At 58.6% G+C, this 26,300-nt stretch overlaps 1 protein-coding gene across 3 annotated transcripts; it reads left to right on the top strand.

The window, feature by feature from the left end:
• Positions 1-4,314: 4,314 nt before the first annotated feature.
• On the top strand, positions 4,315-24,871 carry MTMR11 (myotubularin related protein 11). 3 transcript variants are annotated; one of them, XM_034756454.1, is made up of 17 exons: positions 4,321-4,754; positions 9,779-9,851; positions 12,002-12,144; positions 12,651-12,723; positions 13,245-13,387; positions 14,597-14,681; positions 14,819-14,966; positions 16,397-16,484; positions 16,988-17,076; positions 17,412-17,536; positions 18,330-18,396; positions 18,645-18,715; positions 19,932-20,104; positions 21,329-21,499; positions 22,072-22,317; positions 22,661-22,939; positions 24,396-24,871. In XM_034756454.1, exons 1-17 carry the CDS (start codon positions 4,698-4,700, stop codon positions 24,468-24,470), a joined length of 2,106 nt encoding a protein of 701 aa, XP_034612345.1. In that variant the 5' UTR covers positions 4,321-4,697; the 3' UTR covers positions 24,471-24,871. The 3 variants fall into 3 exon arrangements, with proteins under 3 accessions (XP_034612347.1, XP_034612345.1, XP_034612346.1); XM_034756455.1 differs by lacking the exon at positions 4,321-4,754 and adding an exon at positions 7,042-8,311; XM_034756456.1 differs by lacking the exon at positions 22,072-22,317 and having other exon boundaries at positions 4,315-4,754.
• The last annotated feature ends 1,429 nt before the right edge of the window (positions 24,872-26,300 follow it).

Raw genomic sequence — 26,300 nt, forward strand, 5'->3', positions numbered from 1 at the left:
TCCAATTGCCGCCGCTGATCGCGATCGCGGCTTTTTTTTTTTTTTTTTTGCTTGGGGTGGCAGAAATGCTGGAGCCGGCCCTGAGCGTAGCGTTTCAGGAACGAGGGAATGATGCGCTCTGCTGGGCAGGGGGCTATAGACTAGTCCCCTGCAGGCCATGAACCACAGCGCCAGTGACAAACGGTCACTCAGGCAATAGACTGGAGATGAGACAGGGGCTGAGTTTTAATTGTAGAGTGTAAACCCCTCGGGGCAGGGCCTGGCTTTCTGTTCTACGTTGGTACAGCGCCTATTGCCCATGGGTCCTGATCCACACCTGGAGCACCTAGGTGATACTGCAGTATGGATAATAATAATACCAGTGACGTTACGCCTGATGTTGTGTAGTATGGTAGCACCTACGCACCCGAGCTGAGATCAGGACTTTGTTGGGCCAGGCATGGCGCGGTCACAGACTGACAGACAGAACGTCCGGTCTAAATAGATTAGACAGACAATGGAGTAGGAGGAGACGCAAAGGCACAGAGAGAGGATCTGCCTTGTCCAAGGTCCCCCAGCAGGGCCACGGCAGAGAGTGCACGTCTGTCACCAGACTCCCATTGCATCCGGGCATAGGTGCAGTTTACGCCACCGCTCCTCACCCTGTTTGCGTCAGCCCAGCTATGTCAGCCCGGGCCGAGAACCTGGGTTCGAGCCAGACTCAGCCTCCCAATAAGCATCTCCCTCTCCCAGCTGTAGATACATCCGTCCACTCTCTCTAACCCTTGAGCTCTAGGCGGAGTGAAAAACTGCACCTGGCCAGGTGCGACTTCAGCATATTCAGGCTGCAGGAGGTTTGAAGAGCCCTGGCAGAGGAAGGCTGGGCCTCCAGATCCCTGGGTTCTAGTCCCAGCTCCGCCACTTGTGGCCTGGGACAATGACTTATAGCTGATTTGATTCCCATTGCCTTGATCTCTATGGGCATTGGATCAAGTCGTGAATGTCTCTGCGTCTCAGTTCCCGGCGCTTGCTTCCAGTGGCTGGTTTGTCGCTTTAGACTGTCAGGTGTTTGGGGGAAGGGACTGTTTCACGCTCTGTGGCTGCGCAGTGCCCAGCGGGTGAGGTCATCATCTCAGCCGGCGCCGCCTGGTGCTACAGTTCTAATAGCAAACTGCGGCTTCCTGGGGCTATCCAGGCGTGGCACTGCTTCCCTGTAAAGCCACTCTGGCTTTCAAAAGGAGATGGGGGGATTTAATAACACTAATCCCTAGCTCTCCCCTAGCATTCAAAGCACTTTACAACAGGGGGGAAGTGTCATTATCCCCATTTAACAGATGCGGAAACTGAGGCACAGAGAGGGGCAGTGACTTGCCCAAGATCACCCAGCGAGCCAGGAGTAGAACCCAGCCCTAAGTCCCAGGACAGTCCTCTACCCGCTGGACAACATTACCTAACTTGGTGCTGTGAAAGATACCAGCGTGACAGCCTATTTGCAGTGTAAGTTACACATACACGCTACCTCCCCATGTGCCTTTAGCTGGACTGACCCCCAGGCTCGTTCTGTCAAGCTTCAGGCGTAAACCAACCTCCAGCTAGTGGAGGTCAGGAGGGAATTTCCCCTGAGGGCAGATCATCCCTTCCTGGGGTGCTGGCCGCTGTGGGAGACAGCCGACTGCAGGGCTACTAGCCCCGAGCTTGGGCCCCCCTCTAGTGCTTGCTCTGGCTTTATGGCACAGCTCAGCACCACACGGATGTGAACACCCGTCTGCAACACACACTGGGGCCCACGGCACAGCTCTCTCCTGGCACCGACTTCCAGCGGCTACTGGACGTGAACAGGTGCCCCTGCTGCCCCCATCGCTGTGCCCGGCCACGGAGAGATGGGAGGGGAGCTCAGTCCTTACAGCCCATTTTCCCCTTGGCTTCTCTGCTGAGCCAGTGGGAGCTGATTGAGATGGGGGGGGCTCTGGGTTATAAAGCCATTGGGATCATCTAGTCTGGCACCTCCTTCCCCCCTCTGCTGCATAACCCAGGAGCTGGTTTCACCCGGCAGTTCTGCCACTGAGCCCCATGACATGCAGCAAAGATGTTTTAAAGGTGGGACTGTTGCAAAAGCAACGCTCGTTCTGTTCTACTCTCCAGTCCGGCACCTTCCCTTCCATCTCCCTCTGCTGCCCTACCCCCAGACGTCGGCACTGCCAGCCCAGCCCAGTTTAAGGGCACTGACCGCACTGTGACTATTTGCATGACAGCCGGAAGAATCCCCCGAGGGTGCAGTGGCAGCTTTGCCACCTCTATCTGCCCCCCACCAGCCGCTCGCATAGGAGGTGGAGAAGGGGCGGAGGGGGTGTGGCTGGGGTGGTCCTTTGCGCTGGCTGCTTTGAGGCTGCTAGGGGGCCTGGGGCAAACCAGCCCCAGGATAGGGCAGAGGCCAGCTGCCACCTCTCCCTCCCGGCTCTGCACTGCAACAGGGATGAATCTAGCCTTAGAAGACTATGGTGTGGGCTCAACCCCGGTGGTCCCATAGCCAGGGCCCAGCTGCCCTCCCTGACCGCCAAGACAGCGGGTTCCATGCGTTACCGGGGCCCAACGCAGCCTGGCTTCTGGGTTCTGTGACCTTTCCTGCCTGGTTTAGAGGGCAGATGCCGGGTTCTGGGTCCTGCTGAGCCGGGCGCGTCGTTGATGACTTAGGGGAGCTTGGTTCCAACCTGCTCCTCCGGGAACCTGCTCCCCTGCGAGTTCATAACTCAGCTCCCCCAAAGGGGAAGCGCTGGAGCCGGAAGGCTTGGGAGCACTCCATGAAGCCTCAGAGGGTTCATCTTCACTGCACCAGCGAGCGCCACGCCAGCCCCAAGCTAGAGATTTGTGCATGTGTGTGTGGACCGGAGGCAGGTTAGGGGCAACACGGGCGTTATACTGTGAGCTAATATCCCAGTGAAGACAAGCCCTGAGTACTTCTCCAGCCCCGGGCACTGCAGCGTCTCAGTACCTTGCAGTCGCAGATACCAATGCGATGGGGGAGGAACTGAGACACCGAGAAGGGGCTTGCCCCAGGGAGTCTCCGGGGAATTTGTCTCAGGTCACTTGGGCAGGGTCCTAACCACGGGACCTTCCTTCCTCTCTATGAGCCGTTTGTGGGTCGAGAACCAGCATTAACCCACCAGAAGCAGCACCCCTCTAGCAGCAGGCACTCACCAGCAAAGGGTTTGGTCTAGTCACGTTCTACTACAGCCTCCAGGTAGCTGGGCCCTACAATATTTCAGGGGTGCTGATCTGCAGAGCCCCCAAAGCCAGCGCCTTCCTCTTCACTTCCTATCTCCCTCTTGGCGTGGCCTTTCCCCCAGCCTGCTCCCAACCTCGCCCCAACAGCTGCCGAGGTTCAAAGGTGGGCTACAGTGTGGGGACAAAGGTCCAAGGGGCGGGAGCTGAGGAAACCAGTGTAGGGAGCTCTAAGTGATGCAGGAGGCATTTGGTATAGGCAACACCCTCCAGATAACTGCACTTTGCTCTCCTTAAGTACTCGTCAGCTGCAGATCTTAGAGCACGTGATAAACATTCACTGCTGCGGAGGCTGAAAAACATACTGTTGCCAATGCTCACTGTATTTGGTGTTTTCATTAAAGCCCCAGCTCCCGGAATCACGTGATTACGTAAGCACCCCAGCTTTCTAGCTGTTGTGGTCATACAGAAAAGCTTGAAACTGTGACCTGAGTATGACCCCGAGTGCTCCGAGCCCAGAAGACAAATGAAAATAATTGAAAAAAAAATCATATTTTTAAGACAGTCTCACCATTGTTTGAGGCCTGATACATTTTTTAAAGTGCTTTGGCCTGACACTATGGGGAGGTTAAGTGACTTGCCCAAGCTCACGGAGCGAGGCAGCAGTCAAGCTGCAAATAGAACCCAGGAGTCCTGGCCCCCCAAGTCCCTTGCTCTAACCAGTAGCCCACACTCCCTTCCAGGAGCCCTGATTTCCAGCTCTCATATTTAACTGCTAAAATCACGCTCCCTCTCCTGAGCTGGGGATAGATTGAGGACTCCTGACTCCCCCGGCCAGCTCTCACCACTAGACCATCGTCCCTCGTCAGAGCTGGGAATAGAACCCAGGAGTCCTGGCTCCCCGTCCCCCGCCTCGCCGCTTTGCCCGTTCCGCGGCCAGCCGTGACAACGGGATTCAATGAAAAACTGGCTGGCGGCGGAGAGGGGGCGTGTGTGGGGCTGGCGGGGCAGCGCCCAGAAAAGGGTCCGGGCTCCTTTAAGACTGCGGCAGCCTTCAGCCTCTTCCCAGGACCCAGCGGGTCAGTTTCCCCGGGCGAGGGGGGGGGGAGACCCGCAGCTGAGCGGAGCCGCCCCCCCGGGAAGGAACCGGCTCCCCCCCACCCCCAGCACCTTAGAAGGGACCACGAGCCCCGCCCCCGTTGCATCCTCCCACCTGGGGCGGCCTCCTGCCGCGGCTGGGAGGCGAGTCTCTTCCAAGCCGGCTCGCCATGCAGGGCCCCCCGCCAGCGCGCCCCGGGGCGCCTCCCCTGCCGCGGGGCTGAGCAGCGGCGGAGCCCTGCCCCAGCCGGGTACCTTCCTCGCCATGGACTGAGCGCGCTGCCGTCTCCGCCAGGGACCGGGACTGGCCCCTTGCTCCCCCCCCTTCCCTGCTGGGGGGTTCGTTCCCCCCGTCTCCTCCCCGCTGGGTTTGTTTTTATGGGGCAACAAGAGACGTGACCATGTTATCGGGCTCCAAAAACTCCTTTAAAATCCAGCAGCACCCGCCGGGCCCTGCGGTAAGTGGAAGGGGGGGGGAGGGTTGAAATGCTGTGGGGGGGGGGGGGTAGAAGGGGTGCCTGGGGGGGGGGGGGGGGGGGGGGAACCCTGGGCNGGCCGGCCGCGGCCGCGGTCGGGGGGCGCTGCCACCATGTGCAGGGTGTGTGTGGGGGGGGGGAGCCACTGAACCAAACTGGATTCCCTCCAGGATGGAAGGAAAAACCCCTTCAATCAACGGGGATGCTGGTGCACCCCTAGTTCCAGCACCTAGGGTGGCCGGGGGGGGGGGGGGGGGGGGAAAAAAAAGTTTATGTGCGGAGTCTCCCACCCTGCCTGGGGCCTGGGGGGGTCTCCCGCCGGGGTCCTGGCTGTTGGAAGCAAAGTGATTATTTTTTGGGGGGTAGCATTGCCCCCCTCCTTTGTTTTGTAGCCTTGGTGTTAAAATGGCAGTGGGGGGTTGCAGGGGGCGCGGCTCCTTTCGGTTCCGTCCAGCCCCCGGGGTTGCGGGGGGGTGTTTGGTGCTCCTGGCGCACGCCAGCCCAGCTCCGGGGTTCCCAGCCAGCAGCCCCGCTCCCCACGCGCCTGGCTGGCCGGGCTCGGCTCTTTCCGACGCCAAGCGCCGCGTGTGGTTGCCCCAAACTGGGTCATTTTTAGCAGGGCTGTTCGCACGGTACATTCTGTCCTCGGCTTCGGAGCCTGGGCAGGGCCGCTTCCTCCCCCCCATTTCTGGGACCAGTTTTTGCGCTGTCCACCGGGCTGGTAACCAGGCGACTGGAGCCTTTTGTCCAAGGGGCTTTGTTCTTGCTCTTGCAAACGGGGTGACCCCCCCCCTTTCTTCTTGACCCCCCAAACCTCCAACACGTCCCGAGTTTGCGCAGGGCTTCCCTGGGGCTGGAACGGGTCAGCTGGCAGGGAAAGTTTGCCTTGGCTGCGCGTCTCTGTGCATTCCTTGCATAATGAGACGATTGTTTTCCACCGCCGAGCAGAAATATGCTCCGGAGGCGCCAAGAGCGCCCTGGCAGGAGAGCCAGCGAGTCGTTAAAGACTCAAACAAGCCTCATTTGTTGTTTGTGTTGCATGGAGCCTTGGCCCAGGAGCCCCTTCCGTGCTAGGCGCTGGACAAACAACACTCGGGCCCTGCCCTGCCCCAAAGAGGTGACAATCTAAGTAGAAGACAGGTGGAGACAGACACACGGGGGAGCAGGGGGAAATAATGAGACAATAAGGAGGGAAGATCATTGCTATGATTTCAAGGGGGGAGAAAACCGCTTTATAAAGGGTGGGGGGGGGGACCCAAGTCTTGGTTAGACCTTTTCAATGCTCTGCAATGGGACTCAGGAGGCCTGGGTTTTGTTCCTGGCTCTGCTGGGTGAACTTGGGCCGGTCGCTTCCCTGTTTTGTGCCTCAGTTTCCCCATTGGTAAAATGGCGGTGAGTATACTGACTGACTTTGAGAGGGTTTTGAGAGCTACTCGTGGAAAGAGCTAGGGAGTATGCGCTCTGTCCTGGTCCCTGTCAGTCAGGACAAGGCTGTTCCCTATCTCGCTAAAGATCTAGGTTCGATCCCCATCATATCTGACGGAGCACATCATGGATTTACCCTCACAGCCCCCTGTAAGGCAGGGCGGTTATCCCAAGGGGGAAATGGAGGCACGGAGAGGCCAAGTGACTTGCCCAAGTCTGTGGCACCGCTGGAAATTCAACCCTAGGAGCTAAACTTCCTAACTCTGCTGCCTCCCATCTGTTGCTCAGTGCTTTAAAGAAGTTTGTTGCCACTCCTCTTTGGACTCTCTTCCATTAGCCCTCATGGTTGGGAAATTTAGCAATTTGCTGCCAGCTGTTCTCCCCACCCCAGGGAGAGCCTCGCATGGAATGAATAGTTTGCTGACCCCGAACATTTTGGTCCGTGCTTGGGGGCTGTCTCACCCTGCTGTCATGGCATAGCTGGGGGCTGACGGGGCACTGAGCCTCCCATATGCTCAGTGGGGTCACTAACCAGTTACTCAGGGCTGCTCTTACACAGTTTTTGTAGCACTTTACGCAAGACCTGCCATGCTGGGTCAGGCCAAAGGTCCATCTAGCCCAGTATCCTGTCTTCTGACCGTGGCCGGTGCCAGGTGCTTCAGGGGGAATGAACAGAACAGGGCAATTAGTGAGTGATCCATCCCCTGTCATCCAGTCCCAGCTTGTGATAGTCAAAGGTTTAGGGACACCCAGAGCGTGGGGTTGCGTCCCTCACCATCTTGGCTAATGGCTATTGATGGACATAGCCTCCATGAACATATCTAGTTCTTAACTTTAACCAAAGCTGTTTGCAATGGCTACAATTAACGCAGTACGACCCCTAGTAAGGATGCAGTTATTCTATAAAGGTGTCTCTGTCAATGTAGCCGAATAAGCCATGCTGGTATAAAACCCCTTCACGCTGGTATTACTTTACTATTGTAATGTAAATAATAACATGCCGGCTGCAGCATTGGAGTAATGCAGCCGCTTCAGGGGTGGAGGTTGGTAGCCAACAGCCAAGGGGGAAGGTGGGATCTGGTCCAAGGACTCTGAAAGAATGTTGTTAAAAAGTCAGATTTAAAAAAAAAAAAAAAAGGGCAGGAGAGAAGGGATCAGAGTCCTCCATTCGCCTGGCTGGGGCGCAATACAGGAATATCCAGACTGCTTTGTGCTGCAACATATCCCAGGGAAGGGAGCCTGGAGGGAGGTTTGCCCGGATTAGATTTTTGCTAGTAAATGTTGATGAACGTCAATTTCCCCGTGCGCACGTGCCACCCAACGAAAAAAATCTTTCCATCACCGATAATCGAAATGGACAGCTAGGCAAAGTAAGAACAACGTTGCTTGCGAATTTATTAGCGTGATTTTAAGGCTGTTTACGTTGCATATTCTGAGATGTGCTGTTGACAATTTTTTTTTTTTAGTGGCGATAAAGCTTTCACTTTTTGGGGTCTTAGCCCCTGATGTCATTAAACAATTACTGCCTAACCCTCGCCCCCGCCCCACATTGTCTGAGCCATATAATTTCGCACACCTGTGAAAAATTATTTTAAAAAATTGAATTCTGCGAAGAGGTTCTGGGAACAAGGTGCGTGTGCCTGTTCTGTGTGTTGAACTGCAGGCATTAAAGGAGGGGTTGCAGCAGATCTGTTTGCCTCAGGGTGGTTCTTAGCAGCCAGGTGGCCAGGCGTGAAAATGCCAGTCGGCACTGACTGGCCCCTCTTTCTGGCAGCCTCAGAAGTGAGGTCAGACTAGATGATCTGGCCTTGCAAGCTACCAATGGGCCGTGAAGATTAAACTCCCCTCTCTGCCCTATAGGGGATCTCTCCAGAATAGGGCTGAGTTGGGTGGGAGTGCGTCTGGGTGCCCACCAAACTTCCTCAGAGATTGCCAAGGTCCCAGGGGCTGTCATCTTGTCCCTTTCACCAGCTCTAAGATCCCTGGGGCTGAGAGTGGTAAACGTTTCTGGATTCTTCATTTGCAGTGACTTTGACTTGCGCTGCTTTGGGCCCTGAAGGTTGTTTACAGCTGCAAGGAGGTTTCCGGCTCGCTATCTGATCGGGTAGAGGAAGGTATACTGCAGCAGTTCCACTTCATTTGCTCGCTCTCTGCTTAACAAAAATGCCAGATAACCTTCAGTTGTGGTTTAGGTTTCAGGCAGTTATGTTCCGGCTAATCTTTCCTCTCTGTAGCTGTTCCCTGGTAGCGTGGCACTCAGATCTTACCCTGCGCCCTCGGCTGGCATTAGCCCACTGCCCTCAGTTGGCACTAGTGGTCAGGAGACGTTGGCTTGCTGGGGGGTAGCCAAACCAGCATAGCAATGTGGCTAGCTGAGAATCATAGCTTTCAGAAGGGACAGACCACTGTGACCATCTAGTCCAGCCTCCCGTAACACCGGCCAGAGAACTTGCCCAGAATAATTCCTCGGCCAGATCTTTTAGGAAAACACCCCACCCTGATTTTAAAATGGTCAGGGATGGTGCCAGGACTCCTGGGTTCTATTCCCAGCTCTGTTGTGTGACGTTGGGCAAAATCATTTGAATCGCATCGTGCCTCAGTTTCCCCATTGGTAAACTGAACTAGAAAGGTGACGTGATGTACCCAAGGCCCCAGAAGGGAGTCAGGGTTGGAGATGGGACTAGAACTCAGGAATCCTGGGTCCTAGTCCTGTGCTCAGGCCACCCTCCCACCCAAAAGCATCAGATTTTAAAAATATTATTGCCTGGCCCCATTTAAACAACCACCACCACTGAACAGCCGCTCGTGAGCTGGGGCACAGGGAGGGAAAGTGACTTGCCCAAGGTCACCCAGCAGGCTAGTGGCCAAGTGGGAAATATCCCCCCCACAGCTCTCCTGGACCTCAGTCCACTGCACTATCCACTAGACCACGCTATCTCTCATGCATGCCATCACCGTCCTGCCGTATGATTGTAAATGGAAGGGGGTGGAGTTTCCAGGTAAGAGCCTCTGCTTGGAGATCCCAGTGTGGCTAACCCCAAGCATTCAAACAAATAAATCAGAAGCCCTGTCCCAAAATAATCATGAGATTGGCATCAAAATCAGGAGATTTTAAACAAATGTTTGGTTCCTTGTTCTTTGCCTCCTGGTTTCAAACCCTTCAGAGGTCGTGTTTTGTCGCCTTTTTTTTTTTTTTCCTGCAACTACCAGGCCGGGAAACTTCCTTTCATTCAAAAATAAAAGCTGAGATGCTCCGGATTCCAGGGAGTCAGGGCTTTAAGAAATATACCCCAGAGGCTGGCCACTCTGAGATCCTTGCGACTGGCTGAGGCTTGCGCTGTTGGAGGGGATGGGGTCAGAAGTCAGGACTGCAGATGAAGAAATTAACGAGCAGATCGGGTTAAACATTATTTGCTTTGCAGCGCTCGAGTTAGGGCCCCATTATATGGACATAGGCTAAAGAGACAGCCCCTGCCCCAGAGACCCTGAAAGGTGGCGTCTGGTTCTCCAATGTCTGTGCGTTAGCCCCCAGGAAGGAAAGGGTTACATCCAGTTAACAGCAACCTGTTCTTTCTTTACAGCTGAGAGGTCCAAAGTCCTCTGACATGAACAGCAAGAGAAACAGAAACGGCCAGGCTTTCCCGTGTATCCCAGGTATCCCCGCTGGCTACGCGGGAGCAGGTGGCTTGTGTTTTGAACCCCCGGTGCTTGGCGCTTTCGCTCTGGTTCTAATAATAATCCCTAGCTCCAATTTAGCGCTTTCTAGCTGCGGATCTCAGTCGCTCAGTATCACAATCCCCATTTGATAGGTGGGGACACTGAGGCACGGAGCAGAGCAGTGACTTGCCCCAGGTCATGCAGCAGCACTGGGTATAGAACCCAGGCGTCCTGAGTCGTCACACGGTGCTCTAGCTACTAGACCGTGCTGCTGCCGAGCGCTGGAAAGGACCGGCAGCAGTAGTGTCTCTTCCCTGTTCCTTAGCCGCACAGAGGTGGACACAGCTGGGCAAGGCTCGGCTCCCCACTGGCCTGTCCATGTGACATGCTGGTGACCAGACCTCCTGTGAGCGCCCTGGGCGGGGGGGAGGGGGAAGGAGGGACTGTGATGAGGTGTCTGTCTCTTCCCCCCCGAAGGCTCAGAATCTGTCCCTGGATGTCACAGAATCACAGAACTGGAAGGGCCCCCGACAAGCCCCCTGCGCTGTGGCAGGACTAAGTGAACCTAGACCAGAGCAGACGAGACCTAGAGTCCCCATAGACTCTAGTCACACGCTGCTCACCTGTCCCTGGCAGGTGGAGGAGCCCTTCCTTCCTTCCCTGGCCGCAGCCACTTCACAGCTGTTGCTGCGACTGGGCCGCAGGGTCCAACGTCTGCTGTCGGCCCGGGCTCCCCCAGGGGAGTGGGGTGCCAGGACTCCTGGGTTCCCTCCCTGGCTCTGGGAGGGAGGCAGGACTCCTGGAGTATAATGATTGGAGAGTAGAGAAGAAGGATGGTCCACAGGCTTGGACACTAACTGAGAACTGAGTTCAAATCACTGCTGTGCCACAGGTGCCCTGTATGACCTTGGGCAAGGCCCTTGGTCTCCCCGTGGCCTCAGTTTCCCACCTGGACAATCAGGAGAACAGCGCTGCCCTGCCTCCCCGGGGGTGTGCACGAGGGCTAATACATTGAAGGATGAGTGCTTGGATACGATGGCGCTTTAGAACTTTTATAAAAATCACTAAGCTGGGCCCGATCCGGATCCCCTTCCTCCGTAAGAGCCTTTTACTCTTGCTCCGTGTTCGAGGCATGAAGGGTTAAATCGGGGCTCCGAGCAGCTGCGGTCTGAAGGCAGTTTCTGGCTAGGATGATGAGCTGCAGGCAGTGGCCAGAGCAGCTGCTTTGCTGAATTCGTGACTAGCAAAGACCAGCTACAAAGGCACCTGTTACCCGGGCACTTCCCTTTCATGCCCAGCGTGAGCGGCAGGGCCCGTGTTCCCCAGGCCTGGGCTGGGGGAACTCGAGCGGGAGCGGATCCATTGTTTGGCTTTTCATCCTCCCCCCGCCGCCACGCTCCTGGTGTGGACCAGCCCATCCCCCGCTATTTCAGGGCTTCACTGCAACGTCTGGCCAGAGGCTCTGTGTGCCCCCCCATTCCCCTCCCTGCCCCATGCCGGGGGCTCTGTGTGCCCACCTTCCCCACATGCAAGGATCCTTGGTCAAGAGAAAACAGCCCCTCCCCACCCCCCATTGTGAAACCCCCTAGCCGAGGGCCAGCTGTTCTGAGCACGGCCTCCATTTTTCCCTGTGGAGGCGTTCTGTGGGGCAAACCCCCTTCCCTGCAGCTCTGCTTGTCGTCGCTTGCGGGTACGATTTGCTGCCTGATCTGGGGCCTGCTTCACAGCAGCGCTGTGCCCCAGCCGCTCCAACCGCAGCCCCCCCGAAGATCAGGCCTTCGGACCTAGACACTGAAAGTTACGCCGGCTTATAGCTGTGGGCGCAAAGCCCACCTGGTCTGGTTACGGCCGGGCTGGATGTCACGTCCTGACAGGTCCAGATTCTCCTCTGGGGTAAATCCACCTGGTCCCGCTGCAGCCCACAGAGCTCCATCAGTTTACGTCAGGGAAGGATCTCACCCCTGTGGCATTGCACGCCCCTAGCCCAGTCTCTCGCACGGCTCAGCGTCACTCCCTAGCCAGCCCTGGGCTCCTGCCTCTGGCCCCCTCCTTTCCAGCGCCCCGAGGAGCCGGTTTCACTGGTCGTTCCAAACCACAGCGTTCTCCCAGCTCGCCCTGACCCCTTCCTCTCGCCCCCCGCCCTGCAGGGGAACATGTCCTGGAAGAGGCAGCTCGCGTGAGGAAGATTGTCCGCTCCAGGGATGGCGAAGGATCCATCCTGGGCACACTGTACTGCACCAACTTGAGAGTCGCCTTCGTGCCAGAGCCGGCCCCGGGTGACACGGTGGGGGTGAGTTGGAGGAGGCCTGGCGGGAGCCGGGACGGTGTCGTCGTTGGCCGGGCAACGGGGGTGAGGGGGCCTGGCGGGAGCTGGGATGGTGCTGTTGGCAGCCGGTCAACGGGGGTGGAGGGGTGCCTGGCGGGAGCCGGGACGGTGTCCCCGTTGGCCGGGCAACGGGGGTAGGGGTGCCTGGCGGGAGCCAGACGGTGTCGTCGTTGGCCGGGCAACAGGGGTGAGGGGACCTGGCGGGAGCTGGGATGGTGCTGTCGGCAGCTGGGCAACGGGGAGGGGGCCTGGCGGGGGCCGGGACGGTGCCGGCGGCCACTTAAATTGCAGCCCTGATGCTCTCTGGCAGACACCATCCTCCTGGCCTGTCGTAGCCCCTTGGCCGTGGTGCCGGGGTGGGTCCCCGGTGCCAGCCAGGAGGCAGGTTTGGCGAGTGGGGATGTTCCTTCCCCGTGCCGGGGGAGGGGGAATGGGCTTGATCTCTAAGTGCTGCTCCTTTCCCACCGTAGGCCCCTCGCTGTTCCACTTGCCTGCACAGTGAGCACGACGTGGCCCTGCCCTGCATCGGGAGGCTGGTGGCAGGTAAAGGGGGGGGCAGGAGGGGTCCATCTAATCAAGCCGTATCCCCTCCGCCGCTGTGACGAGTTTGGCGGCTCTCAGCCCGTGTGGCTCACTGCCTCCGCCCCAGCATCCGCCCCCCTGGCTGGTGCTGTGAGCCCCTCGTGGGCCGTCCCAGTGGCAGAGAGGCCAAGGCTGGCCTGTGGCGACCCAACTGTCCCCTTACCTGTGGGTAGGGCTGGGGCCGTGGTGCCTTGGCGGGGGGTGGCGCAGGAAGACTTGCCCTTGCTGTAGTTTGCAGGGCCACTTTTGGAGTGATCCGTGTACTCTCCCCCTGGGCTTCCCCATCACCAGGCCAATCCTGATAGGCCGTTGCCAGCTCCCCCCCGCACCAGGAGCGATCTCCATGCAGCTGGCTTGGGAGCTGATCCTGCCCCGGTCGCCCCCACGCTGGAGGCTGAGTCTTCCCAGCTGCCCCAAGACTCTGATTGTTGCCTGGCCTTCTGGGTCTAAGCCCCCTTCCTCCACCTGGTTTTCCCCTGCAGTGAACAGCTTCACCAAGGCCAAGGTGCTGACAGCCAACTCTACTCTCAAGTTCATCCCGGAGGAGCTGGTCCTCTACTGCCGGGACTTCCGGGTGCTGCGTTTCCGCTTCCGCGACAGCGGCTTGGAGCCCCGGGCCTGTCAGGTGAGCAGCTGCCATTGAAGACAGGGGCACCCTCCCCGGCCGGTGATTCCCAGGGCCCAGCCGCTCAGGGCTTTGGGACCCGTGGATACGGATGGGCACCTCCAGTGGACTGGCTCTGAGCTGGACCCGCTTGGGACTCAGGGGCTGGGCGCACCGGGGGTTGTTGCTCTGTGTGTCGTCTGAGTGGGAGGATGGGACCCTCAGGGGGTTGTTTGACCCCTCGGTGTGGGGTCTGGTGGATTAACACGGGACTAGGAGCCAGGAATTCTGGGTTCAGTTCCTAGCGCCAGGAGGGGAGTGGGATGAAGTTGTTTGGGGGGAGGCTGACTCCGGGCAGGGATGTCCACACTGCTCAGCACAGGTAGGCAGACTCCTGCTAGCCCCACTTGAGCTCCCGTGCTAAAGACAGCAGCAAGGGCGTTGCGGCCTGAGGGCGGCTCAGAGCCGGGGGCTGGACGGGCTTGGACTCCAGCGACGGGCTTGGACTCCAGCGACAAGCTCGGGCCACAGTGTCCACACTGCTGTTTTCAGCACGCTTACGAGTCTGTCTCCCCGGGCCGGGAGCGGCACCGCCCAGCTGCAGGACAGATGCAGCCTGTGTGACCTGGAGCAAGATGCTTCGGTTTCTTCCCTCTTTCCCGAGGTCCCTTTCCTCAGGAATCTACCTCCCACAGGGGTCAGAGCCGCAGAACCCTGGGCAAGGCAAACCCCACCCTTCCCTCCCCGACCCCGTCTAGCGATCCTCTGATGCCCTGATACACCTAGCATCCCCAGCTCTCGTCTCTGCCTTAGCTGGGACCCGCCAGCAGCTCCCATTGACTTCACTGGGGGTTGTCAGCTCGGCGCCTTTGAAAACCCAGCCTGTCACGCCCTGCCCCGGAGAGAAGCCTCAAGCGGCAACGCTCAGATTCAAAGCTTGGGGCGGGGTTTCCGCTCCAGCAGGCTTGGCCAGGGTCCCGTCACGACCCTTCTGTTCGGCTGTCTGGCTCAGCGATGGGCCTGCAGCTGCAGTGACTTGCGCTGGCGATTTGTCCTGGGCTACAAGTCTCCGTGGGTCCATGCTGCAAGCGCTGCCCTGCTGGGGGCCTTCCTGGATCCTCAGCTCTGGCATCATACCCTCTGCCCTCCCATTGGCACCCAAACCCTGCCCACAGCCCCAGATGCCGTGAAGATCCCTGCCAAGGTGCCCCCATTGCTGCTGTTTTCCAGGTGACGCTGGCCATCGTGCAGGCTCAGGAGAGCAGCAGCACCAGCGCGGGGACGTGGTACGACAGTGGCGCTATAAGGAACCTGGGTAAGTGGCATCTCCGCTTGGCGTGCAGCTCCATCCCCCAGGCCCTGGCAGCTTGAGGGGCCCATCCCTGGGGTGGCTGGACCCACGAGGCGCTACCCTGCTCGCCCCTAACAGCCATCCCTCCTGTGCGGCTTCAGAGAACGCCTGGCTGAGCACGGAGGAGTCGTTGTCCCCCCCGACACTGCTCTTCGAGAGGCCCTGCGACTGGGAGAAGGAGCTGAGGCGGCTCGGGGCTGCTGGCTGGAGGGTCAGCCCCGTCAACGAGCGCTTCGACATGGCCACCAGGTAAAGCGCGGACCGGGGTTGGGGGGCGAGTTAGATCCTCGTGGGCAGCTCTAACCCCGGCTCGTGGCATGGGAGCGTGTTACAGCCAGGGGCGGCGGAAGCGCCCTAAAAGTGTGTGTGGGGGGGGGGCAGGGGCACAGGTGCCTGAACTGTGGCCCCACCCCCCTATGCTGTCCTGCCCATTCCCCTGCCCTCACGCTGCCAATTCCTCCCCAAGGCCCCGCCCCTTCCCTCAAGGCCCCGCCCCATGCTCCCTCTTCTCCACCCCTTCCCCGTCACTCGCCCTTATGGCTGGTAAAAAGTGGGAGGGCCCTGCCCCGCCCTGTTCCGGTGCCCGTGGTCACAGCCCCTCCGGGTGCACTCCAGTAATTCGGACTCCCTAAGCTACGGAAACGCCCTCGGACCCCCTTTCTACAGCGGGTTTGGTGCTCGGCCCTTGGCTACACTCCCAGGTCCGTATCGATGGCCCCCTGCTGGATTGAGCGTCCCTTCCGTGGGCATGTAGCTTCCTCGAGTGGCCAGAGAAGCTCAGCGAAAATGTTGACGTTTTCGAACAGTGTTTCGGTCCCGAAGGCAAGGGTGGTTGGGGCCAAGAAGTCAAAATCTCAAACGTTTCCTTGAACTGAAAAAACTTTTAGTTTCCTTCCTATTTTGACCCTTTGACATTTTTGTTTTACTCTCATTCGCTCAAGTTTCTAAACCAAACGGGGCTTTGAACCGGAAAATTGAAATTCCTCGTCTTGCAAATATCAAAATGAAACATTTTGACAGCTTTGGAGTTTTTCCCCCGAATGATTTTGATTCACAAAATGAGCCAAAACTAACCACCTTTCCCATGGAAAGCTCCAGGTTTTGACAAACAGACACTTTCTGGGGGAAAATCCTTAGCCTGTCAAATTCCCGAGAGCTGGAGGTGGAAGGCCTCTCTGGGGAGAGCTGGTGTGAGCTCTCTTCTAGCACACGTGGCAGGGGTGCTGGCTGTGGGCCAGCAGACCCTGAGTTCTCTTCTCTGTCTGTGTGTGTTAATTGGGATGGATCCGGGGAAGTCTTGTGAGTTGTGGGGGCGGCAGGCACCCTGCCTACAATCCGGGATTTGGGAATGGCCTTGTAACAGGGAGATCTGCCTCCTTTAAGGGCCAGGGGCCATCCAGTCCTGTCTGAATATCAGACCTGGTGAGGAAGGGGCAAGTGATTCCTGTCAAGGTCTGAGAGTGCTCAAAGGGGGAACTCTGCAAAGGATGCAGGTGCTGGAGTAATGGAGTGGGAGAGGCCTCGAGGGTCCCCCATCCCGCTTTGGTTGTAAGGTTTGTGTGCAACACCTGAACAGGCTCGGGGCGAGGCAGGAGTGCTGCCTGGGCTGGGGAGATGGGCCGGCAGCCCTCCGCACATGCTCTGAGCCGGCTCCCCTCCAACTCCGCTTCCTCCCGCAGCCTCCCCAAGTACCTCTGGGTCCCCAGCAGGCTCCTGGACAACGAGCTCAAGAGGGCCTTCGGCCACTTCAACGCGAGGCGCATCCCAGTGAGTGTCTCCTGCCCCGGGAGCAGGCTGTGAGCCGTCGCCTTGGGGTGGGGAGGGCGGTTCCGAACGACCTCACCAGGTTCTGGGGATGGGGCAACCAGTGGGGGGTGCCGTGGGAGGGTGGGGTTCTTACTGAGGCAGGGGCGCATTTGGCCAGCAGGGTGGAATAAGGGGTGAGACCCTTCTTCCCCCCCCCCCCCCCCGACACACACACCAGGTTGTGTTCCCTGCTGCTGGTGCCCTATGAAGCTGGCCAGCTATCAATGGGTGACTACGCAACTCCTGAACCAGCCTGGGAGGGAAGGCTGACGAGGGAGGGTCTCCACCAGGTTGTTTGGTGGGGGTGTATCACAGAGCCAGTTATGAGGTGGCAGGTCCCTGGAGCTGGGGGGAGAGGAGGAAGGTGGGAGACAAGGCCCCAGGGCGCGGGGCCCTGGCGTGCATAGTGGAGAGCCTGCAGCCAGTGGAGTTTCATTTCGTTCCGTTTCCCTTTGCCTCCCCAGAGGCTGTGCTGGCATCACCCGGGAGGCAGCGACCTGCTGAGAGCCGCCGGCTTTCACGCTGATTCAGACCCCGAGAAGGAAGACGTGAGGTATGAGCCTCGAGGACTTGGGAATGGGGTTGCGCTGCCCCAGTCTGGGAGCTGGGGTGGAAGACTCCCAAGGAAAACCCAGCTGCTCTGGGGGGGCCTCAATAGGGGGCGCTCTCCCCTTACAGTCAGTGCTGGCCCCAATGCCCCAGTGCAGCACTAAGGGGCGCTGTGCTGCAGGGAGCCGGGTGGGTGATGTAATGGGGGTGCTGTCCCCTCACAGCTGGTGCTGACCCCAAAGCCCCAGTGCGGCACTAGGGGGCGCTGTGCTGCAGGGCTCCGTAACCCCGACCGAAGCAGTGATTCCACCTCCCCGGTGCGGCTGCGTTTCTCCGCAGGTCTGTGGAAGCGCTGATGCTCGCCGGCCACGCCCAGTGCGTGATAGTGGAGACCGCCGCCGACCTGCCCAGCCCTGCAGAGATCCAGCTCTCTTACCTCAAGCTTCGGGCCCTCTGCCTTCCTGGTGAGACCCGGCCTTGGCCCCGGAGCTGAGATCCCCTCTCAATAGGAGTCGCTTGCCTGAGCCGATGCCTGGGGAATCCCAGGCAGTAACTAACCAGCGCTTCAGCTGGGAGAAGCTGGGTTACTCTGGATTGGATCCCACTTGGGAATCCTGGGACCATTATCACTAGTTTGTATCTGATGCACTTGTGCTAGATTTCCAGTTTCCCCTCTCTTGCTCGAGGTGCTTGTCTAGCCCCACCATTGTCATAGTGTCTCGATGCTCTGGGTTATATCCTCCCAATCCCCCGGCAGGTGGGGAGGTATTATCCCTGCTTTATAGGGGGAAAGGGAGGCCCAGGGAATTACATGATTTGCCTAGGCTGATACTGTAACCCCCAGGCTGTGTCTCCCCTCCTGGAAGCAGCTGGCTGTTTGATGCAAGGAAGCCAGGGCTCCCTAAAACAGGCCTGGCTAAAGCCAGAGCACAAGAGGCAGATGGGACTGGAGGGTCTCTTCCTTCCTTGTCCTCTCTCCGGGACAATTCCTGACCTGCCACAGAAAGGGCAGCCCAAAGGAACTGAGGAGACCTGGGTTCTGTTCCCATCTCTGCCACAGACTCCGTCTGATCTGGGTCAAGTCACTTTACCTCCTCTGTGCCTCATTTCCCCTGTCTGACTGGGGAGAATCGTTCACTCCCTGCCAAGGGGGTGGTGAGGATTAAAACCCAGGAACGATAACATGGCGCAACGAGGATGGAGGCCGGATAAACCCCTCCGCAGCCAAGGTAGTAATTCGGCGTGGCTTCCTTCCAGACTCCTCTGTGGCCGATGAGAAGTGGCTCTCTGCCCTGGAGGGGACACGCTGGCTGGAGCACGTCAGGTAAGAGCTGCCCACCTATACGCTGACACCTTAAATCCAGGCGCACAGGCCGTACAGAACATTTGGCAGGTGGGTGGGGCTGGGTAGCTACCATCCCTCTGTTGGGAGCTGTCCCCAGCTGGGGGAAGTGGCTGGCAGGACCATGCCTGGCTGGATGAGTTTCAGATGGTGCTGGGGGGCGAGGGGGTCCTTTGCTTCCCATTGGCTGCGGGGTCTTTGTTGTCAGTAATGACCCCCTCTCCTTACAGAGCTTGTGTGAGGAAAGCGAGCGAGGTGGCTGCCCTGCTGGCGGAGAGGTCCCGCTCCATCATCCTGCAAGGTAGAGTAAGTCGTTCCCTCCTCTGGCCCAGGCTGGATGCCCTGAGGCTGGGCCAGGTGTGGGGTGAGCTCCTGGGTTCAGGCTCTGTGATGCCTCCCAGCCCTGGGTACTCCCAGGAAGCACCTCGCTACTACCTGTCCTTTGCGTGAGGCAGGTTTGTCTCCCTGCCCCCACAGGCCATGCAAGCACTCCCCTCTAGTCCTAGGTCGTGTGTGCCCTGTTGGCTAGCGATTGGCCCACCGAGCGTCTCCGTGGAGGGTCCCGCTCCGGTGCACTGGCCACTGGCAGCGTTCACCGACTCGCGGCTCCCAAAGAAGCAGCGCACCCCAATTTCCCAGTTCCCGCTCCCCTTACCACGCAGCACTTAGATCTGCTTTACATGGCCGAGTCCAGAAATGCAAGGAGTAGCGAATGGCAATGTGGGGAAACAAGTGGTTACACCTCACAGCAGGCATTCTAGAGTGCCCCCGAATGAACAAAGTCCTCTCCTGTCTCCTAGAGCAACGCTCACCCCTTTACAGCCAGGGTCCAGCTTGGCTCCTAGGTGAAGGCCCCAGTGCTGTTTTTTGCATCCCCAAGATATGTCAGCCCCACCCTTTGTCAGACACCTCCCCTCCCCCCCCAGTGTGTGTTTCCTCTTGTAGATTTCACAGTTTCTTATTTCCTCAATATGCAAATAGGTCTCCAATGTGAGGCATACAATACACAATAGCCAAACTGCCAGGCAGGGAGATAGGTTTCTGTTACCTCCTGGTGACCTGCCTAAGTCCAAGACTTCAAGAACGTACTTTTCAGATCCCTACCGCCCTAAATATTCATCCATCCATTCAGGTCACAATTACTGTGAAGACCAGTGGGCTACTGGTTCTTGGTAGAGACCTCACATGTCACCCTTGGGTGAACTATTGTGCATATATCTGATCCCTGGGAAACCTTATGCAACCCTGTGCCCTCTGCCTGTTGGCACCAAGGCGTACCTCGATTACAGGCTCCATGCTGGCCAATGGACGGGCTGACTGGCTCTGGGCATCGGGGACAGACAGAGGGTCATTGGGTGGGTCCCAATCCAGATCCTTGTGGGACATCACAAGAGCTACTGCCGATCAGCCTCCGCGTTGGCAGCTGTAGCAGAGAGGTCTGTGGACAGTGGAGCCATGACGCTCCTCTTGACCCCTAGCCGAGGTCTCTCACTGTCTGTACCCTTCCCCCCTCGCAGAGTCAGACGACCGGGATCTGAACTGCCTGCTGGCCTCCCTCGTCCAGGTCCTGTCGGATCCCCACGCCCGCACCCAGTCTGGGTTCCAGAGCCTGCTGCAGAAGGAGTGGGTGGTGGCAGGGCACCCCTTCCTTCAGCGCCTCAACCTCCTCCGGGACAACGACCGCGAGGAGGTGAGTCTCGGAGCACGCGCGGCTCCGGCTTGATGCCTGGCTGCGTTGGCCAGACCGGGGGCGCTCGAGAGCGATGGGAGTTCTACCAGCCTGGTCCAGGTGGCACCGAGATGTCGAATAATCTCCCGGCACGTGGGCTCTGCTCCGAGCACAGCTGGCCGGGAGCGTGGCTCGACGGCCGTGCAAAACTGAGAGGGTTCCCTGGACTGACTGTTGCCTTCCCTCCTCCCCAACTCAGAAAGCGGCTCTGATCCAAGCGTCTGCCCTGCTCAAGCGCCCTGAGCTCTGGATTTCCCTCTGCCGCCAGTCCTGTCAGAATCTGTTATGGTGGGGCTGGGACCAGGGGGCTGGATGGGAGCAAGTGGCTGTGAAGGCAGCAGCTAGGAAGGTGCGGGGATGGCAAGGTGGGGATCAGAGTTAGCTCCGGAGTGAGAACCAAACCCAAGCGACCCCTCTAGGCTTTGTCCAGTGGGAGACTTGGTTTTCTTGGCTCAGGTTCCGCTGTTGTGGTGGGGACCTCTGCTGGGCAGTCTGCGCATGACACCGGTACCGGCCCGTGCGGGATTCTGGTGGGGGCAATTAGCCATTGGAGCGGCTGTTTGGAGCCTTTGAATGGGGATTGTTTGGGCTCTTGCCAAAAGACGCGCTCCAGTTCAGCCGCAAATGAATGGGCTCGGTGGAGGAGTCGCTGGGTGACGTTCTCTGGGCAGAAGTCGGCTGAGAGAGGAGCTGGTGAGGAAAGATGCCCTGGTGCTTCCGTGCTAGCCTGAATGCGCTGGATTCCTTGGTCCAATTCCCCGCTCTGCTGTTGGCTCCCTCTCGACCACAGTTCCTCATCCGTCCAATGGGATAATGCCCCTGCGCCACTTCCCAGGGAGCCGTGGGGATAAATGCGCTGGAGATGGCGAGGGAGCCAGGGATGGAACACAGATCGTTTGCTCCCGTGCGGGGGCCGGGCCTGAACTCAGATCCCCAGGGTAGGTTGTTCAAACTGCCCCGGTCCATCGCGGTGTTGCCACGAGCAGTGTGACGGTATTTCCTTTCCGGGTAAATCTCTGCAGCATTGCTGCACGGCTGGTTAGCGGCTGCTTTTCAGTGGTGGGAGAGCGATCGCTGTGCGGTGTTGCTGCAGGTTGTTTCGGGAGCTGCTCTGTCCCACCCCAGAGTTGGCTGCATTTTTGCTGTTTCCCCAGGGAGGTACTTTTTTCTTTCTGTCTCTTATAGTCTCCGGTGTTTCTGCTTTTCCTGGATTGCGTGTGGCAGCTGCTCCAGCAGTTCCCAGCATCCTTTGAGTTCACAGAGACCTACCTGGTGGCCCTCCATGACAGCAGTTACATACCCTTCTTCAGCACCTTCCTGTTTAACTGCCAGTGGGAGAGAGATCGCAGGAATCAGGTGGGTCCAGCATGGAGCCTCCCAGCTACAGTGAAACACTCGGCTGCTCCACAGTCACTGCCCCAAGCACTATCCTACCACGGGCGGAGTAGGGGGAAATCCGGTGCCATGGTTAATGCACGGCCTGGGAGTGAGGACTCCTGGGTTCTATTCCCAGCTGGGAGAGTGAGGTATGGCCTAGAACAGGCAGCTGGAGGACAGGACTTCTGGGTTCTATTCCCAGCTCTGGGAGGGAGCACAGCCTAATGGTTAGAGCAGGAGGCTGGGAGACAAGACTCCTGGGTTCTTCTATTCCTGGCTCAGTGCCTGACCTCAGGTGAGTCGACATGCTTCTTTGTGCCTCAGTTTCCCCACCCATAGAACAGGGCGGGGCTCATGCTTCTCTTCCACCTCTGTGAAGCGCTTTGAGATCCTCAATGCATAACATTCCCCTCAAAAGGCCCCCTCCTGGCTCAGCCTCAGTGGGATATGGAGTGCAGCCTCTTGTGGGGGTGGTCGGGAGCAAAGGGATACGGATGTGCATTTGCTGTTCCTTGCAGAGACACCTCTCACACTCCCTGTTCATCCCCCAGCACCGTGCCTCCAACCAGATCTACGCGCCAGTCAATGGCTGGCGGGAACTCCCTCCCCTGGAGATCCTGCAGAAGGGTGGCCGCCTGGCGAAGGAGAGAGGGGGCCCCTATTTGCCCACCATCTGGGACTGGGCGCTGCGCTACACCACCCAGCAGAGGGCGCAGTTCAGAAATCCCGCCTATGCCAGGGGCAGTGGCAGCACTACCGTTCCAAATGGCAAATCTTCCCCACTAGGGGGCGACAAGGTGAGTGCGCTGGGCTCCAAGCACTGGATGGGACACTAGGAGCGATTTGGGGGCAGGGAGTGTTGCCTGGCGGTCACGCCATGGGGCTGTAGGAGTCAGGACAGCTGGGTTTTCTTGATGGCTGCGAGGTCTGTCTGAGCCTCAGTTTACTTTTTCTGTGTCATTAGTGGGGCTGGAAATAGAACCCAGGAGTCCTGAAGCCCAGTCCTCCCCCCCAGTCCACCCTCTCTCCTAGGCAGGTTCAGTAAAGTATCCTGCTGTGGATGAAGCATGTTTTCCCACCCCGTTTTGCTGCTGGGTTTTACTGTCCTAGATTTCCCCCCCGCCCCATCTCTCTCTCCAGCTGGAAGCTGCCTTGTCTGGGAACAGGGCCGTGTACCTGTTTGCCAAGGGGGCCCTCTCGCCGCAGATCCACCTCTTCCCCTGGAAGAACGGCTCGCTTTCCAAAAAGGGCTGGTGGCGGGCTCAGTCCTCAGAGAGCCTCAGCGAACAGGACCGGTCCTTGAGGAGCAAACCCAGCGGCTGCCCCCTGCAGCCTGAGGGGCTGCTGCTTCCTGCCTCTGCGGGCCCCCTGATCCGGCTCTGGAGAAGGTGTTACCTGCGGGGGAGCCAGGAAGTTCAGGTAACGCCAGCACGGCGGGGACATGAGCAGACAGGGTGGCTGTGGGGTTAAGGCTCTGAGCTGGGACCTAGGAGCCACTTCCCTGCTCTACCTAGCAGATAGAGCTCTGGCCTGGGACTCAGGAGATCTGGGGGGGGGGTCTGTTCTTGGCTCTGCCACTGACTCTCTAGGTCACCTTGGGCAAGTCATCTAGTTTCTCTGTGCCTCAGTTCCCCTGTATAAAATGGAGATAATCCTGCCCTGCTTCGCAGGGGGTTGTGAGGATAAATTCATTAGTGGTTCCATGGGGACAGATACCACGGTGATGAGTGTCCGATTAAAAACTGTAGATTAGTAGCAAATTACCTCTGTCAAATCCGGGTGCGGGGACGGTAATGAAGATACTCTGTGTATCCCCTGTAGGTAGTTCAGTATTAATATCCCCTTGTGCAGAGGGGTAAACTGAGGCAAAGTGCAGGTGGCACAATGAGTCAGTTGCAAGAGAACCCTGGAGTCCTGATTCCTGTATTAATTCTTGTTACGATGGCGCCTGGAGAGCAGAGCCCTGTTGTGCTAGGTGCTGTACGAACAGATAACAGAGAGGGTCCCTGCAGAACAGAGCTGGGCCCAGGCTTTTAGATCCAGGGAGGCTGCAGCTGACCCAACTGGGGGGAGGGGGGGGGGGGGCATAGCTACACAAACATCAAAGAGCCCCACATGAGAAACCTCTTTCCAGAGGGACCCATAAACAAGCGGTCGATGATGCCCTGTCACTTTCGGTTTCCTTAAAAAGATGGTGATTAGAAACAGACTTCCCCGGCTGAGCCTCCAGGCACTGCCGTGCGCTGGCCGTTAGCTAACTACCAAGCTGCTGCTTCCTCTCCCAGCACAGCCTGCCTGAGGGCATCGAAACGTTTCCTGGGCACAGGCGTTAGAGGAAGAACATAGCACGTGGCTCTGGTTTGGCCACTGGCATGGCTTAGATCTCGTTAATGATCTCAATCCGCCTGAGCCAGAAGACGCAAACTCCCCGGCAGCTGGCCAGTGGGCTCGTGCCAGGCCTGGCTGCCCCGGTGATTTGTGTAAAATACTTTGTCGCCCTGGGAAAGGCCCAGGGCTGGAACAGCTGGAGGGGCATCGGCCGAGCTGGCCGTATTGGGTGGGGGGGAACCGCAGGCCTGGGATAGCATCTGCTGCAGGTCAGGATAGACGGGGATTGGTGGGTCTGCACCGGGCACCCAGCCTGCGACAGGATGGAGGGGCATGAGCAGAGCCGTGTTACGTGCCCGGGTTGTTCCAGCCGGGGCTGACTCGGGTGAGGGGAGCCAGTCGGGTCCCCCCAAGCCCTTGTGCCATACCCGAGTCTAGCTGGGGTGCTGTCGCTCGCCTGGTCACCAGCTCCAGGGCCTGTGCTCCCGGTGTGGACTCAGCCAGCCCTGAGCCGCCCTGAATCTCTGTCTCTGACTCTCCCCATCAGCGCGGCCTCTTTGCCTCCACGCTCGCTGAGCTCGCGGAGGAGCTGGACCGGCTTCGAAAGCAACTGGGCGACTGACAGGCGAGGGGACCTGCTAGGGTGACTCACCGTGGCATCCCCCTGAAGGCGAAACGCCCCGAAGACTGGACAGCCTCGCGTCCCTGCTGCCACGCTGGAGATGGGAGCGCGCCCCTGGCAGAACCGGATCTGTCCACTGGACCAAGGGCGGGACCTGGGTTTTTAGGAATGGCTTCAACAGACTTTGGGCCTTGCTGTCCCTCCTGACGCTGGGAGCTGCCCGTCCTTCTGTGGCTGCAGGAAAGGGAACCGGGCAACCCCGTCCGTCGAAAGGGCTCGCTCCCACTCATGCAGCTCAGGGTGGTGGGTGCCCAGATAGCCCTGGCTCCTCCCAAGTGCTACCTCCTCAAAATCAGGCCCAACCCCAAAGCCCCCACCCGGCCCTGAGTCTGGTTAACACCCCCCCCACCCCCCCACCCCCAATCATGCTGGGTGTTTGGCCGGGGTTCGGATGGTGGGATCTGGACAGGAACCGAACAACTCCAGTGTTCTCCAGTGCTGCTCGGCAAAACGCTGTAGGATTCTGTTACTGCAGGGTTCAGGGTAGGCACTCCAGGGTACGGGGTCCAACTGCTTTTGCTGCTGCTCGAGCTGATCTCTCCGTTCTCTGATCTTTCAGGCCCCTTCACCCTCCTTGCTCCCCCCAGGGGGACTTACTCAGCTGATGAGACTGGCTCATTCACGCTCCTCCAGCTGAGTAGCGTCCCTCCCCCAGAGGGGCGGCAAGTGGGTGGAAGGGCAGGCGAGGGTTAACCTGCTGCCCAGGCCATAACCCATCCCCTGGATTATCGCTGGCCTCCGATCTCCAGCGCTGTCAGTCTGGCACCCGTCCCTAAGCTGCAACTCTGCAAACTCTTAACCCCTTGCCTGGATTTCCCAAGCAACCCTTGGGGGGCAGGAAAAGGGGAGCAGGAGAACCCCATCCTCAGTAGATCACGGGGAGCCCGCATGATCTCCCATCTCCGGGCAGGGCTATGCTACAAACTTGCATCGGCAGCGGCGTTGTAGCGCTTCTGGTGCAGACGGTCTAAGCCGACAGGAGAGAGCTCTCCCGTCAGCCGCAGGGCGGGTTAAGTTCGGTATAACGACGTGCTCAGGGATGTGAAAAATCCACCCCCCTGAGTGACATAGTTGGAGCGGAGTGTGTAATGTAGACCTGGCCTCTGATCCGAAAGCTGCCGTGCGGAGCCAGTGAGTCGGATGCACTTGGCGCTGTCGTGCTAGCAATTGCTGGGGCGGGTCTTTGAGGCGCCGGGCATGTCCCAGCGACAGGTACTTCTTGTGCTACCTCCAGAACTTGCTTTCTAAGCCTTGGCGTTCAGGTCTCAACGGGGGAGTCCCCGGAGGGTGGGAATGTTGGGGTCTGGAGCTTAGGGACTCTGTTGGCTGAACAATATACCCAGCTGTGCCTCTGCCAATCATCTGGGCCGCATGTAAGTTGCCGTCGCATTGGCAGGCGGCTGGTAACGGCACTCTTTTGGTACCGTGTGTATCCCAGGTGAGGTCCCAGGAGCCTCTGTCCTCCGTTACCACCCTCGAACAATGGCAATTCCGCTTTCAGTAGTTTGGACCAATCGGCTCAGTAGTTTCTCCTACAGCGCGTTTCCAACACAAGCTTAGGGGGGTACTGGTGCAGGGGTGGGAGCCTTTCCTATCTGCTATCACGGCAGACCTAGGTCAGGTTACCACCTGATGCGTCTGAGGAAGGGATTGGTGGGTGGCAGCCAAGTCCCCATTAAACAAGCATCCGTGTCCCCCAACCTCCATCGTCTTTCCTGCTCTGTGGCTCCCATCTTGATACACACAACGGAGCGTGAATAGGCCTTGTTC

This window comes from Trachemys scripta, chromosome 24 (genome assembly GCF_013100865.1).
Source record: "Trachemys scripta elegans isolate TJP31775 chromosome 24, CAS_Tse_1.0, whole genome shotgun sequence".
NCBI lineage: Eukaryota > Metazoa > Chordata > Testudines > Emydidae > Trachemys > Trachemys scripta.